The sequence below is a fragment of the Schistocerca americana genome, chromosome 8 (genome assembly GCF_021461395.2).
Source record: "Schistocerca americana isolate TAMUIC-IGC-003095 chromosome 8, iqSchAmer2.1, whole genome shotgun sequence".
Taxonomy (NCBI): Eukaryota; Metazoa; Arthropoda; class Insecta; order Orthoptera; family Acrididae; genus Schistocerca; species Schistocerca americana.
In genome coordinates, this window is record NC_060126.1 from 502,293,324 (window position 1) to 502,310,314 (window position 16,991).

The window sequence follows — 16,991 nt, forward strand, 5'->3', positions numbered from 1 at the left end:
CACTTGCCAAGTACTAAGCTTCCGTTGCTAACGAGGGGTGGAAGAGAGAAAATGTAAACATACTACATCATTTGTATGTACAAACAGCACGATAACAGTAAATCCACATTTGAAAGAAGGTAAAACGCCATGAGATGTACCCAGGGTTGACAGTGCTGCACAATAAGGCACACAAACACAATGAAAACTAACATAGCCTACAACACAACTTGAACCACACAACTCACTGCAGACCACCTAATGATAGGTAGAGTGCTGTGAGTAAGACATCATATTACCCTGCCGACACATTTGATGAAATGCCAGAGCAATGATTGTTCTAATACCCATAACCAAGGATTGCGCAACTCTTCCTATAAACAGGTGTTTATCTCAGAAAGTACGTGTTTCTGGACCCATGTTTACTGGACTTATTGTTCGTGTTTTGATGAGTATTACCATCTCTGAAAGTATTCAACACTTTTCTTTGAACACTCTGTGGCATAAGCACTGCTACTGCCACCCTCATCTGTAGGAGTCTCAACTTTTTCTGTAATGCTTGCCTTCTCATCAGTCATTATTTCAATAAGGTGGACATTAGTGGAAGACTCGTGCTCTTAGATACTGGTGTGAGTGGCAGAAGTTGTGGCAACACTGAGGTCAGAATTGGCTGGAGAAAGGCACATACCTGTTGAACAGTCAGTTTTCTGCCTCTGAACCACTAGATACAGCTATGGCAAGCTTTCCAGGTAGGACACCTGTCCATAACTTTTCTGACTTGATTGTTGAACTTTCGTTGGGACTTTCTGTAGTAGTTTCTAAGGATCTAATGGTCTTATACCACATGTTCTAAAGCCAGAGGTGATATTACTTGGCATATTTCCAACTTTCTCCAGTGCTTCCTTCCATTTTCTTGGAAAATGAACGATTGGCAGGCAGTCCTTGCACAGTTTTCTCCAGTTCATTAAAACAGCCCTGGGTCTGAATACAGCAACATTCAGGAGCGGAGTAAGATGCGTAGAATTCAGAGGCAGTGTTATAAAAACAATCTCGTAATCTTTATACAGCCTTATCACTTCCTGAGAGAAATGGCTGAGAAAATTGTCTCCCATAACAGCTTTTCTTCTATCAAACCTTCTTAACTATGGTGAACATTTGTTCACGAACCATTCTTCAAATAATGGCTTGTCAAATCTACCAGATTTGCTTACTGCATGGTCTGAACCCTCAACATCACGAAGTTGGGTGGAGACTTGTGTCCCCCACTCTTATTGACAGCAAAAAGTGGAAGAATTTCTCCATTTTCGAATACAATAAACATTACACTGGTTGCCAGTTTGATGGGATTACATTACATTAGATTAGATTCCATTTTCATTCCATGGACCCAAAAATGAGACTATTCTCGTGAGTGTGGTACATGTCAGTAAGTATAACATGAAACATCTGAATATATAATACTCACTATCCTGATCATTTGTCAGGAGATCGTCAAAATAGGTGAATACATTACAATAAACTGGAACTGATAATATTTACAGAATTAATACACTGACAGAATGAAACATAGTTATGCATTTTTAATAAATTTATTAAACACAAAATACCTAATCTTGACTGTTGTGACCACGTGCTATCAAAATTGAAATCTAACAAACATTTTTATTTAAGATGGTCTAACAGTTCTTGTTAAGATATTCATCTATAGATTAGAAGTAGTTTCCTATGAAAAATTCTTTCAAACTCTGCTTAAACTGTGCTCTATCTGAAATCAAGTTTTTAATGGTTACTGGCAATTTATTGAAAATGTGTGTTCCTGAATATTTGACCCCTTTTTGGACCAAGGTAAGTGATTTTAGGTCTTGATGTAGATTGTTCTTATTCCTAGTATTGATAGTGTGTGTTGGGGTATTAGTTGGAAATAGAGATATGTTACTTGCAACAAATTTCATTGAGGAATAAATATATTGAGAAGCAATGGTTATGATACAAAGTTCCCTGAACAGGTTTCTACAAGATGTTCTTCAATTTACCCCACAAATGGTTCTTAGTACAAGATTTTGCATGCTAAAAACTTTTGCTCAGTTTGATGAGTGACCCCAGAACATGATCCCGTATGACATAATAGAATGAAAATAAGCAAAGTATGCAAGTTTTTTATATTTATATCTCCTGCACCTGACATCATTCTCATTGCAAATACAGACTCATTTAGACACTTCAGCAATCCTGTGGTGTGCTCTTCCCAACGTAATTTATTATTGAGGTGTAATTCCAGAAATTTAACAATGTCAACCTCTTCTATCTGCACGTCATCATATATTATATACAACAATGGACGGAAATCTCTTGCAGGTTCTGAACTGCATATATTGGGTCTTTTCAAAGCTTAATAACAGTGAATTAGAGTTAAGCCATTTATTAATGTCAGTGAAAGTTTGATTAGCAGCCATTTCTAAATCTGGACCTGACTTTCTACGTATTGCAATGTTTGCGTCATCTGCAAACAAAACAAACTTAGCATCTGGCATTGTAACATGCGAGAGGTCATTACTGCACACAAGAAAAAGCAAACAACCCAAAATGGAACCTTGAGGAACACTACATGTAATTAATTTCCACTCAGATGAAGACTGACTGCTTACAGCACTGATATTTTGCAACGACACTCTTTGTTTCTTGTTAGTCGTCCTGTTGTAATCTCATTCTGGATGTTGACATGCTCTTGTTTCATTGACCCTGGAAGACCCAAGATCATCTGAGAAATTTGTCTCATTGTTATTTAGTGATCTCTCTGAACAAATATCTTTCAAATTAGCTACAACATTTTTACAGTAAACAATGAGGCATTTTTTATCAACAGCAGCCCTTGAGTCTTCACATTTTTGGATAAACAGAATCTGAGATTAGGATTTTGATACTTGAACTTGTTCAAATGACGTACATACAAATCAAGAAAAGTTTTTACTTTATCGCTAGAATCACCACTTTCAATGGGAAATAACGCATTGCACAGATAAAACTCCCTTCTACAATTAATTTTTCATATTCCTCATTTAAAACTTGGTGGCCTCCATGTTTCCTGTCTGCTGCCAGTAGCTGAGTGGTCAGCGTGACAGAATGTCAATCCTAAGGGCCCAGGTTCGATTCCCTGCTGTGTCAGAGATTTTCTCCGCTCAGTGACTGGGTGTCATATTGTCCTAATCATCATCGTTTCATCCTCATCAACGTGCAAGTCACTGAAGTGGCGTCAAATTGAAATACTTGCACCCAGCAAACGGTCTACCTGACGGGAGGCCCTAGTCACATGACATTCACATTTATTCCATGTTTCCTATTAAATTTTTCATTTACCCTATTTCCCAGTGTTGGTTTTGGAACACTGTTTTCCTCACCATTTTCTTAAGCTTTTGCCACTTCTCCTATACTCTGCAATAGCCTTTTTCATTGCATCTTCATCATATTTAAAGAATCCAGTGCTCCCAGTAACCTTTTTATACATTCTGACTGTGTCCTGTTTCACACCTGAAAACAGTAATTAGTTAAACAAATTAGTCTCATGAATAAATTAACAGCAAACATATCACAAAAATTTGAGTTCAACACAACCTCAGTGTCAGGTATGAGATTGTTGGTTACTTTCAGAATTGTGTTAACGTTCTTCAAAGCTGTGGAGGAGGTTTGTGAAGGTATCACATAGTTTTCCTTCTCCTATTTGAAAAAAAAATAAAAATAAAAAAAAAATTAAAAAAAAATCTGTGAATTACTTAGCAACAAAATTGACTTAAAATGCAATGTATCTGCCTTATTAAACCATGATGGGGAAACTAAGTGCAGAGATTAACTTCAGAATGAATCAGCAGGTGTCAGCAGCAACAGAATAGCAAAGGTAATACAATGTCCCACATGTCCTGCTTTACCCCACTCTCAGGCAATGAGATAAGTGAAACTACTCCATGGACAGTCAAAAATAGTTCAAAAGTGTTTATTGAAGCAATAGCAATGCAAATAAAGTTGCAGGGAGGAAAGTGTTTCATGTTATTTCTGTAACAGTCACCCAGTACACAAATACACGTAAACAGTTAAAGAGGAACTATAAATGCTTCCAGAAAACCTGTAAATCCATCCCCTTATATAATTATTGTGGGGGCTCTAATAATAATAATAATAATAATCATCATCTCGGCCTTTTCCCATGTCGTAGGGGTCGGCGTTGCTTTGCTGGCTCCTTCTCTTCCATAAATGCCTATCCAGTGCTTCTTCATTGAGCCATGCTTTCTTCTGTAGGTCTCCTGCTACCTCGTCTTTCCATCTCAGTTTCAGTCAGTTGGGGGGCTCTAATATTGATACATTAAAAGGTAGTTGTCTCACAAGAAGTTTGTGTGATGTGGTCACTACATACAATCTCATGTTAGATACATATAGCCTGACAATATGTTTTCAGACCTGACAAACATTGATAGATTATTTAATTAATAACAGTCCTCAGTGCAGACAAACAGTGCAAGTAATAAATGCTGTAATCTCAGGTCATTATTGACAAGTGATTGAAATATCAGAACTCATTGTTTGCTGTGAAAATAATAATAATAATAATAATAATACTGTTATAATTTAGGCACCTGAAGCTGGAAAATTTGAGTAGACTACAGATGTTACTAAAGGGAGAAGACTGGAGGGAAATTCACTAATTAAATAGCATAGAGGGGAGATGGGAGTATTTTTGCTCAACATTAGGCTACTAAATATATATTGCTTGCTTCAGAAACTAAATATTGGGAATACTAAGTAATGGATCACATCAGGCATTACAACATTAAGGAACGGTCTAGAAACAGCATCTGAAAACTGCATGATAAACAAAACTAGTCAGGACACCAAGGACAAGGAGAGAGACTGCTGTAGTATAAGAGGTACTGAAACCAGTTTATACAAAAATTAAATTTCAGCTTCCATCAACATTTCTAGCCTATACAATATGTGATATGACACACTGCAGTGAATGTTGTGTGATGTGTTCATTATTTGTGCAGCACATGTGTTGCCACAGGAACAATACGATAAGCACCAAGACATAACAGGCTGCAATAGACTCATGAGTGGCACATCGCTGGCAGCCTCGTCATGGACAACTTTCAAATATCTCACATATTTACTCGAGACTGGAAATAGGTGAGGCTCTCTTTCCAGTATTAAAAACGATTTTGATATGTTACCTAAATTTGGTACACAGCGTTGTCTAGCTCAATTGCACCAAATGTAAACTGGCCAGTGACTATTTTTACTGCAACATTTTCAAAATATGTGCTGTGTTTTATTTAATTTCAAAACATCACAATAATAGTGGGAAATAGAAAAAAGAAAACCAGTTTATTATGAAGCTGTGATATCAGACCATAACCTTCCTCAAAATTGAAGGAGAAAGACTGCATAGCGGAGAACACATGAGGGATCTCAAGACAGCGGTTTTTAATGTTTTACATGAAAAGTGATAGTTCTGCTGAGAAACTAACTACAGAGGAGGATAGCATTGCTTCATCTACATAAAACAGGTTTTTTAGGTACATCAGATGACTTGGAACTTTCCTTTCCATGTATTGTACTATGCAGTAGTATGGAGCAACCAGCACTCTTATGTTGTGCATGGCTATAAAAAAGAGAATCATATTGATATTGTATCACTCTTGTCCCACTGCGAACCAGTTCAGTCACTCCACATATGTTTCTATGTGCTACACTAATGTGGATTGCTTCTGCATTGTATCACGAGTCGCATCACATATCGTATCGCCTCAGTGAGAACTACACCTAATTTTGTACTTCCCTACATCAATGAGTATAGGAAAGCTTCTGATAGGAAAGATGGCAGTAATATAATTTTGGAGAAAGACAGGAAAGAATGTAGATATCCAAATGATATTAGCACATTTTTAATCAACATTAGTTTGAAGGAGTGGAAAAACTCATAAAACATTCTAATAGATCCCAAAAAGCAAGAAATTTGAGTGCTTCCTATTCCACGTAATGTATTTTTCTGCTGTCAGCAAATGAATCTAAGCTTGCGAAACTAATACAAAACAGGGAAGGACTTGCTGGAATACCTGCTTCTGTAGTAAAGTTCTGTGCTTATTGTCTCTTAAGAACTCTGACAGATTTGATAAGCTAAACCAGGGAGAATGAGATATTTCTTAAATGTTTGGAAAAAAGTGAAATTGGTTCCATTTATAAGGTGGTGATAAAAAAAATCTTACAAACTATAGGTCAATTACCATCACATCTGTCTCATCTAAAATTATGGAAACTGTCTTGAAATATAGACTATTACATTTTGTAGAGAAGAATGACATACTCACAGAAGCACAGCATAGTTTTAGAAAATGTTTGGCGCATGAACAAAATAAATGTAATGACATTCATCTACAGCCATCCTCCGCATATTTAGGAGGAGAGACAGACATTGAACACAGTTAAATATGTAACAAAAAATAAATGAAAAGCCTTAATAAATTACGTAAATGGGCAGCCTGTTGCCACATTTTCCTCTGCTGGGAGAAGGTACAATAATTGTAAAACTGACTCTTTCCATATCACAAGGCTGAATCACAACTACAATTCAAGGAATGTGCAAATAACTAACTAACTAGTCACTGTGAAGTGTGTAGCAGAGGGTAACGTTCCCATTGGTCCATATACTTCATTAGGTTTTCTTCCTGTTACATTCGTGTACACAGTGTGGCTAGAATGACTGCTTAAATGCCTATTTACTTATTGTAATTAGTCTGCTTGTTTTCACTGTCCACAGAGAATACATAAGCAAGCATATCATATTCCTTGACCAGAAGAAGGGATCGGTTGGTAGGACATGTTCTGAGGCATCAAGGGATCACCAATTTAGTATTGGAGGGCAGCGTGGAGGGTAAAAATCGTAGAGGGAGACCAAGAGATGAATACACTAAGCAGATTCAGAAGGATGTAGGTTGCAGTAGGTACTGGGAGATGAAAAAGCTTGCACAGGATAGAGTAGCATGGAGAGCTGCATCAAACCAGTCTCAGGACTGAAGACCACAACAACAACAACATCATATTCCTATATTTCCCAGTTATTACTCACGGGATACTTATCATTCACCATCAAGTGTGTGTGTGTGTGTGTGTGTGTGTTCAGGTGTTTCCAGTATTTCTGTGATGATATCCTATGACTCTTCAGCTTCAGCCACTAAATCACTAGTGCTGACACCACTCACCTGGGTGTCACACACTTCCACCATTACTGACTTGTCATCACAATTAGCCACAAAAATCTTCTGCTCAGCGTACATTAAAATACCAATACCAAAGTAATCACTATCAACACTTACATCTTCCACAGAACGTTCAGAGTTACAAAATTTTACTAAAACACATTCTTCACATTCATAAGGAGCCATAGTATGTTTCTTACCACTATACATACATTTAATTATAACATCTTGAAATTTATTTTCAAAATTAGTTACTTTAACAGGATAGTCATATACAGTCTCATCATCACACTCCTCTTAATCTGAATTTGTTATTGCTTGGTCATGAAAATTATTTACTTCCTCCACCTGATAGGCACCACATGAAGATATTAACACTTTTCCTGTTTCTGGTTACTATGGTTTCTGTTCTTACTGTTGTTATAAATATTGTGTTTCCCTCTGTCACCATTCTGCCTACTTTGCTGGCTGTGTTGAGATGATCCCCCATTATAATTGTTGTTTCTGTTGTAATATGAGTTATTAACCTTGTCGTCTTCCTCAAAAGCTTTGTCAAGTTTATCAATGTGTTGAAAAAAAATCTCTAATGAATCATCAGGACCACAAACAAAGCGCCAATGAGCTCTCATTGGTAGACATCTTTTCAAGGTGTCAATAAGAATAAGATCATCAAAGCGTTATTCCAGGTGAGTGGGCTTACATAACTGTAAGGGCCATTAGAATCTTGTTTGGGTTCAAGCCTAGAGACTCTTGTAAACCCCTGTTTAAGAAATCTGGTATTCCTCCATTACCATGTGTATACATTATGGAAACCCTTTTGTTCTTTAAATTAAATGTAATAGGCAAGGACCGGAGACTGCAAAACAACTGTGATATACATGAGCACTTTACCAGACAAAACAGAAACTTACATATAAGTCAAATCAGCACAGCACTGTGCCAAAAAGGTACTTTTCACATGGGAGTTAAGCTTTATAACAAACTTCCTGAAAACAAAAAAGCTATCACCGAGGTCAATACATTTGGAAAATCTCTAAAGTAATATTTACAGCATCACTGCGTTTACTCCATTGAAGAATATTTAAATTTATGAAATGTGTTATATAAATACTTACGTGTAAAGTGTATTATTGTAACCTTAAATATGTAGGCCTTGAAATGACTTTCAGCCTGTATATTTATAACTTGACTTGTCCAATGTCTTATGCATAAGCTGCTATGTAGACAACAGGACCAATAAATAATACAATACAATACAATACAATACAATACCTACTACCATTTGAAAATGCTGTTCTGATGCCCGCCTGTTTACTTTCATATCAGAATTTATTCAAGACCATCTGTTTGAATTCATTAAATGTTATGTTTGGCCTTACGTTTTGATTAGCCTATGTCAGTGTTTCACCATCAAGGAAACATTTGGCTAGTTTAATTTTCACAGAATCAGGCAAGTTTGAAGGAAAACTACCTTTACATTGCCGTAGGTAGTCCAATCCAAGTGTATTTTAAAATACCCAGTAGAGTATTTAAGAGAGAGATTGTTACAAAATGGTCAAAATTTCCGTCAATTTGCGAATATGGCATATTTGTTGGATGTGAGGTCTGCCAGTTATGCAAAACACATTTTTTCTCAGTACCCAAACATGTTTCGGCACTACTGTGCCATCACCAGTGGGTTTTCGCTTTTATTTATTCTGCAATGTGAACATTTTTGTTAAATGATTATAAAATTATATGAGCCATGGGGCAAACGTGGTGGCAACGGATGCATTCTAAGATGCTGTGCCAGGATTTCATGACATGATCCAACTGAAATGTTACATTTTACTGCAATCTGCCAACAGTCCATTTTCAATTTCCATGTACAATTTTGTTGACATTAGTCACATGAGTGTCATCAGAAGAAATCAAAGGGCATCCTGTATGAGGGTCATCTTTAACTTCCATGCAGCCATTTTTAAACTGTGTGAACCAATCGCAAAACTGAGTGTGTCTTAAGCACTCATTGCTGTAGGCTTCCTGCATCATTTATTGTGTCTGTGTAAAGGTTTTTTCAAGTTCTACACAAAATTTAATGTAGATGCCTTGCTCCTCTAACTCTGTCATTTCGAAATTTGCAAACTGTGTGCCATAACGTTCTACTCAATACAACACTGAAAATAACTAACAGATATACAACAATGAAACTTGCGGCAGTTACACATTAAACACAGATAGATGTGTGGGGATGCCAACCGCAACTCACTCCAACACACCATTAGCTCAAAATTATGAATGTTCCAGAGTTTTTTTTGAACACATCTCATACACCTTGCTTTCTGCTCTTATTCTGTCAGTAATCTCTGTTTTGCTTATTACCCTGTCTTTTAACGATAAGCATTCATTCTGTGCAGTACCTAACAATCCGCAATCCATCTTTTCTACTTGTCCCATCCTGCAAGTGTCCTTTGACCCAGTGGTTTAGCCGACTTTTTTGTAACTCACATCTCTCCCCGTTTCTTAAACCTTGCCAGTCGTTTTCCTTCCTCTTCAACACTTCTGCCAGAATAAGGAGCCACTTACTCTGAAAGCTTGCATGTTTCCTTAACTTTTTGTGCGTTTACTCGTGCCGTCACTTCGTCATTTGCTGAGTAGATTTTTTTATCTAATTGTGTTATATTTTCAAGGATTGATTTTTTTTGTTGATAGGTTTCTGTGCTGTGAATGTAACTTTCAGTTTTTTTTTTTTTTTATATTTATTTTAGTGCTTGTTTCTACTGTTTGACTTGCAGAAATAAGTTATTAAACAATTTAACTGTCATTATCATTCCATACACGTCAACATATTGTATTTGTCATTAACATTTTCTGTTTGTTTTACACAAAGAAATTGTGCACGCACGCACACACACACACACACACACACACACACACACACACACACACACACACACGCACACACAGACTTTTACTAATGGCCATCATTTTGATTCTTATAGGACACTAGATGAAGGCCTTTCAGAAGCAATATCAAGCTTGTTGTGGGTTGCTCCAAGAATGCAAACTGATATCAGCGAACTGAAAGTCATTTCTGAACAGTTAAGTGCAAAATATGGAAGACAATATGCTGATGTAAGTTTCACATTATCATATTTATACTCAAGAAAGTGGATAGTCAAATATTTGTGATGTAAACAACCTTTTTTATGTAATCAGGCTTGCCGAGAAGAAGCAGTTAGCACAATTTCAGAAAAGCTGAAACACAAGATGAGTGTTCAGTCACCACCGAAGCTCCTTGTTGAGAAGTATTTAATTGAAATAGCAAAGAATTATGACATTGAATACCAACCAGATCCACAGGTGAGTATAGCCTTTGTAAAAAATAAAATAAAATAAAAATAAAAGATCGTGAAGCAAGTCCTCTGCAGACCAGTATTTTGAGTAATTAGAGAAATTTGCTGCTTTCTTGACAGGTCATGGAGGAAGATTTAAGACCAGTTGGTGTTGATGCACTGCTTATTGATATTGATCCAGATAAAAATAATTTAGGGGGTCCATCTGTACCACCACAACCTGCAGGATTTGTTGGATTTCCTCAGCCTCCATTGCCTCCACCATCTAACATGAAGCCTTTCAGTTATCCGGTATGTTTTGTGATAGAATAATACAGTAAATTAACCATAATATCTTGTATTCAGTAATAAATATTTAACTCTGATACAATTTTTCATGTAATTTGCATACAAAATGGTTAATTTATTAGCTGCTGGAAAGTAATTTTATACTATGTATCAATAATGAATAATCATGTAAGTGTTTATATTTTCAACTTACATAGATTATAATTAAAATATAAAGAAAAATACCATTAGAGGACCATTTCTCACTCAGTTATCAATTATGTCAGGGGTCCGTTGTCGTTATACAGCTGCCTGCCTAACACACTGTCTGAGGAAAAAAGTGAAGCATCCAGAAGGCATGGAAGAAACAAACTAAAACCGTACAGATTGAGAGGGTATGTTTGGTTATTACAGTGATTAGAAAATAGTCAATCTACAAAGAACTTGACAGTACAAGCCCACTTTACAGCCCCTTTAGCCTGGATGCATGCATGGATTTCGTTGAGGAAGGTGTAATAAGGCCTTTTTATCCTCTCCTGGAGCAGACTGGTCTACAACTGTTGTTGACTGGTCCTTGATATTCTGGATACTGGCACTGGAACAAAGTTGACGTCTGAGATGGTCCCACACGTTCTATTGGAGACAGACGTTGAATAGGCATGTGGAAATGGAAATGGATTAATAATTGGGAAAACTGATTGGAAAGAATAGTTGAGAAAATTTTGAAGGTAATTTGTGAATCTGTGCACAATCTTGGGTGAACTTGAACTGATATCAATATCAACAGACCTTGAATTTCATTACATTCAAGGTCAATAAACATAATTTGTACTGCTGCTTCCAGTCATGTGCAGTACCAAATAATCACCGCAACCATTGAAATTGTCAATCTGCCTATTAAGTTCTTAAACACCCGAAGCACATCATTTTTAGTACAAGTAAACCAAGTTCAATATGTGTCTATCAAGTCTGAGTCATTACCTTCACATTAATTCCAATTTGTTTAGTCTGGAATGTGACAATATCAATGCAGGAATGCTCCTCCAGATACAGTGTTAATTATTCTTGTCTGCGCTGAACCTCTTGATGCAGAATCTCAGTGGTGAGTCTATATAACAGTGCAAGTAAATATTCCTTTTCTAATAACCTTTTACAATACTTTTAATGAACAGGTAAAGTACACATTTTTAACAATGCTCGTATCGCGGATCAAAGCATACGTCTGTACGGTACCACTTCCTGAAACAAAGGGTGAAGATACATGAATTACTAAATTGAAGAGCATATTTCTTACTTTGTTTCATACTGGTATTTAACGATGTATCAAAATATTATCCTTGCCGCAAAACAACTCATTAACTTACTTTTGGCGGTGTTTTTGATGTATAGCTCATTCAGTTTACATATAGCTAATATATAAAAAAAGGAAAGACAAATAATACGATTCAGTACAACGTGAAGATCTTGCTGGCCAGGGAAGTACCTCAACATCACGCAGAAAATTCATAGATCCCCATGTCATATCTGGACGAGTGTTCTGTAGAGAAATGGCACCATGGTACTATTGCATGAAATGGGATATGTGAGAACACAGGAAGTCCATGACATACTGTTGTGGCATCACAGTTACTCAGCCACTGCTGTCTGTGACTTGAAGTCATTCCTGATGGCTCCCCACATCATGAAGCTAGGAGCAATGTCTCCTCAGGCCACTGCCATATTCACTGACGATGGTCATCTGAGATAGTGCAGAAATGTGATTCATTGTTGAACACAATGAGATGCCATTCACCAGCACTCCTTGCTTCCCAGTCATTGAACCACTCCATCTGCAGCTGTTTGTGTTGTGGTGTTACTGACAGCCTACACGTGTGACCGTATTCGCTAGTCCATCTGCTGATAATCTCCAACCAAGGCTGTGGAATGACAGAATGGTTCAGTGAGGCCATTACTTGTTCTAGGGTGACAGGCATAGCTGTGAAGGGGTTGCATCCTTGTGGTCAGACGTGGTCAACCAGAGCCTTGATGGCAAGTGTGCCTTCCTCCACATTCCTTTGCAGTTCAATGGCAGGCTACTGATTTGACCAAGTACCCAATGGTGAGTCACAGTATGGCCCCCTCCAGACTCTTGTCAAGTGCTGATAACACTGTCTTATACAAATACACAGCATCTCTGTGTCATTCACAATGATTACTAAATGTGTGACACTTTTCATGTCCCTTGTATACTGTACAAGATCTGGTAATAGCATTAAATGCATACAATGCTAATGCACTCAGCCGGCTGTTTACATATCCACCAATTGTGTATGCGCATGTGAAGTTACACTGTCACCAGACCGTGTCCTTTGTGTTCTTTACTGTTTCACTTTTTTTTTTTGACGGGCAGTGTGTTAGCGTGACTATACTCTACTTCATCAACAAATAATGATTATCTGCACACATTAACAACTTATTACAGTGGATGTTGTTTTGCATTACCTTGTTTACAGGAATATTCAGTTCTTGAGTCTAGAAAATCTGATTAATAATAAATGTGGCTATTAATTTTCTTTTGAATATGCAAAGATGTATAATTTCATACTTTGCCTGCCAGCAGCTTGTTAAGATATTTGTACCACATAAAGAACTCCATAATGATTCTTAAACATTGATTCAGAGTCTGTGTAACACTTAATCTCTTTGATTGTGGCTGTTTCAATTACAATTTATTCAAACTGATGAACTGCAAATAACACTTAAGGAACAAATATAACAAAGTGGGTGGAACAATTTCAAGATCTTGAAGGAAACTCTGTAAGGTATGTATTTGTCTATTTGTAACAAAATTCTTGTCAAACATTGGAAAATCCTGGTTGGAGTTCATAAGTGTTGAAATTATTATTGATCATTTACCTGAAGAAATTCTTTGTTTTAGTTGCATTGTGTAGAAGTTAATTCTGTAAGGCACCAGAGGAGTGAAAGTTTGCAAAATAAATTAGCATCTTGTCCACAACAAAATTAGAGATACTAATAAATGCAAAACACATGAAACTGAGCTTCAGAGTAAATATTTCCTGTATTGACTCTATTATAGTATGTTGTCAAGCTGAAAATAGGAATTTTCGCACAGTCCTCTACATGAATATAAAAGAGTCTTTGCTCGATTGACATGTAACATGAGATAACGTGAGATTGAATTCTCTAACCTGCATTAGTTATTTGTAACAAGTTAAAAAGTTAAACCTATGTGCTGGGCTGACTTGTGAACTTGGATCACATCCTTTCACATGCACTGAGCTGCCAACTACACCATGAAGTAAAACCTATGGGACCAATCCAAAATACAGATTTATCGCGGTTTCATCTCTCTTTTTGTTCAAACCAGTTTTAACTGCCATGTAAGAGGGTCACTCCAAAAGAAATGCACACTATTTTTGTAAAAATACAGTTTTCATTCTGCATGTGTGAAAGTTTTACAGTGTATAGATACATCCTTCCCGCTTGTTTTCAAACTTAGTTCAACCTGTTCCCATGAGTGGTGCCGTCACAGCATGTCTTCAAGATGGCTGCTATACTTGACGTTCGTCAGAAGCAACGTGCTGTCATAGAATTCCTGTGCTGTGAAAACAAGACAGTGGGAAACATCCACAAGAGGTTGAAAAAGGTGTATGGAGATGCTGCTGTCGATCGCAGTACAGTTAGTCGGTGGGCAAGCAGGTTACGTGATGAAAGCGGGCACGGCAATATTGAGGATTGTCCTCGCAGCGGCAGGCCTCGTGCTGCACACACTCCAGACAATGTGCAGAGAGTTAACGAATTGGTGACTGCTGACAGACGCATCACAGTGAACGAATTGTCATGCTACGTTGGGATAGGGGAAGGAAGTGTTTGCAGAATACTGAAAGTGTTGGCGTGAAAAAAGGTTTGTGCCATGTGGGCTCCCAGGATGTTGACGGGCTCACAAAGAAACAAGAAAAAAGGTATGCAGCGAACTTTTGGAACAGTACGAGAATGGTGGAGATGAATTTCTTGGAAGAATTGTGACAGGTGATGAATCATGGCTCCATCATTTTTCACCAGAGACGAAGAGGCAATCAGTGGAGTAGCATCATGCAAATTCACCCAAGAAAAAAAATTCAAAACCACACCTTCTGCTGGAAAAGTTATGGCTACGGTGTTTTTCGATTCTGAAGGACTCTTGCTTGTGGACATCATGCCAAGAGGAACCACCATAAATTCTGATGCATATGTGACAACACTGAAGAAACTTCAAGCTCGACTGAGTCGTGTTCGACCACATCGGTGAAAGCGGGATGTTTTGCTGTTGCACAACAATGTACGGCCACATGTCAGTCAAAAAACCATGGAAGCGATCACAAAACTCGGATGGACAACACTGAAACACCCATTTTACAGTCCTGACCTGGCTCCATGTGACTATCTTCTTTTTGGAAAACTGGAAGACTCTCTTTGTGGAACAATGTTTGAAGATGATGACTCCTGTGTGCACACGGCCAAACAGTGGCTCCAACAGGTTGGTCCAGAATTTTACCGTGCAGGTATACAGGCGCTGGTTCCAAGATGGTGTAAGGCAGATGAGAGGGATGGAAATTATGTGGAGAAATGAAAATATTGTTCCTAAAGGATGTATCTACACACAGTAAAACTTCCAAACATGTAGAATAAAAGATGGATTTTTTTAAAAAATAGTGTGCATTACTTTTGGAGTGATCCTTGTATAATAATTGTGTATATAATGTGCATACAGTGAAATAATTAATTTTCAGCAGATAAACTGTGTGTATTAGATTCAATTTACAGAATACTAAAGAAGGCTGCAAGAAATATTTCCTGACTACATGGCAATATTTACTTTAAGCCCTTAATAATAAAAGGAAGAAAAAGATAGTAACAACTTGTATCTTTTAACACCAGTATTGTAAGCAAAATCAGCAGCACATCAAAGTTTGCTGTAAGAAGAAAAAGAATATAACTTAAGAGTAAAAGTCTCTGAAGCCGTCAGTGACTTGTTATTGACTATATTTCAACCAATTACCTTTATTAAAATGTTAAAAAAATTGCTTGGATTTAATAATGTCAGTCCACTTAACATTGCTCATTGAACTGCCAGAAAAAAGTAGTAAAATCTCAAACAAGAATAATTTTGGAAAAATTCACCTCAATTAAGAAAATTTGTTCATTTTTAGTAATAAGTTGGACAAATTCTTAGGTAGCTTTCTAGATATGTTTAATGAAACCTTTCTGCCTAAAATCACATGAAAAAAGGATAAAAAGTTTGATTAAATGGATCACTCAAGGCATGAGAGTTTCTAGCACCAGGTAAAGCCAGTTATACAATGAATTCAAATGTATTAATAAAAAGGATTCCATTTAGTATGTCTTATGTTACAAAAATGCATTTAAAGATGCTACATAGAGTGGCAAGTATTAGATTAATTTTAAGACATAAAAAAGATGGATAGTATTGTGGACTGTTGTGAAATCAAAATTAGGCATTAGTTTCATAGATTAAACTTGAACTGAAATTATTGTAAACCCAGCTGAAATATCAGAATGCTTTGGTGAATTATTTGTAAATGTAGTTAAGGCTGATGCTGATGTAGCATGTTAAAGTAATGTAATGTAATTAAAGTAAATCAATTTGGACTTGACCAAGTCTCTCAGACGAAGGAAGTTCAAATTAGATATGTTGAAAATGCTATATTATCACTAAACACAAACTTTTAGTAGGTATGGAATGCTTCCAAAAGTACTTAAATCTCTATGTAACTTAGTAGAACTCTTCTTAACTCCAATAACCAACAAATCATCAAACAATTTAAGTTTGGAGAAGTAAAACCTTTATTTGTGAAGGACAGAAAGAAAGATGTATGTTCTATGTCTGCTTCTTTAACAATATGAATTTTATCATCCACAGATTATTTACATGAAAAATCAGAACTCTTCACCAACACAGTACTCTGAAGTTTGTTGACTAACACTCACATTAGTACAGCATAACACTGGCTGTAGGTTTGACTGAAAAGCACTTCATTGTGAACCATGTTCTCTTTCCATGCACCCATATTCTGTCAGTTCATCATTGAAAACACAGTTGTCAGTTTAACGGTAAGCAAAGAAAGTATCACATTAGGTAGGAAGCAAATCAATGTGCTAGCCAAACATC

The 16,991-nt window shown here is 36.8% G+C and overlaps 1 protein-coding gene across 1 annotated transcript in view; it reads left to right on the top strand.

Moving 5' to 3' along the window:
• LOC124546007 (IST1 homolog) overlaps positions 1–16,991 on the top strand; it is a 34,197-nt gene that overhangs the window by 2,851 nt on the left and 14,355 nt on the right. Inside the window, exons 2-4 of the mRNA XM_047124978.1 lie at positions 10,202–10,334; positions 10,419–10,562; positions 10,676–10,846. Of these exons, the coding sequence (XP_046980934.1) occupies positions 10,202–10,334; positions 10,419–10,562; positions 10,676–10,846 (448 nt within the window). The remainder of the gene's footprint in view (positions 1–10,201; positions 10,335–10,418; positions 10,563–10,675; positions 10,847–16,991) is intronic.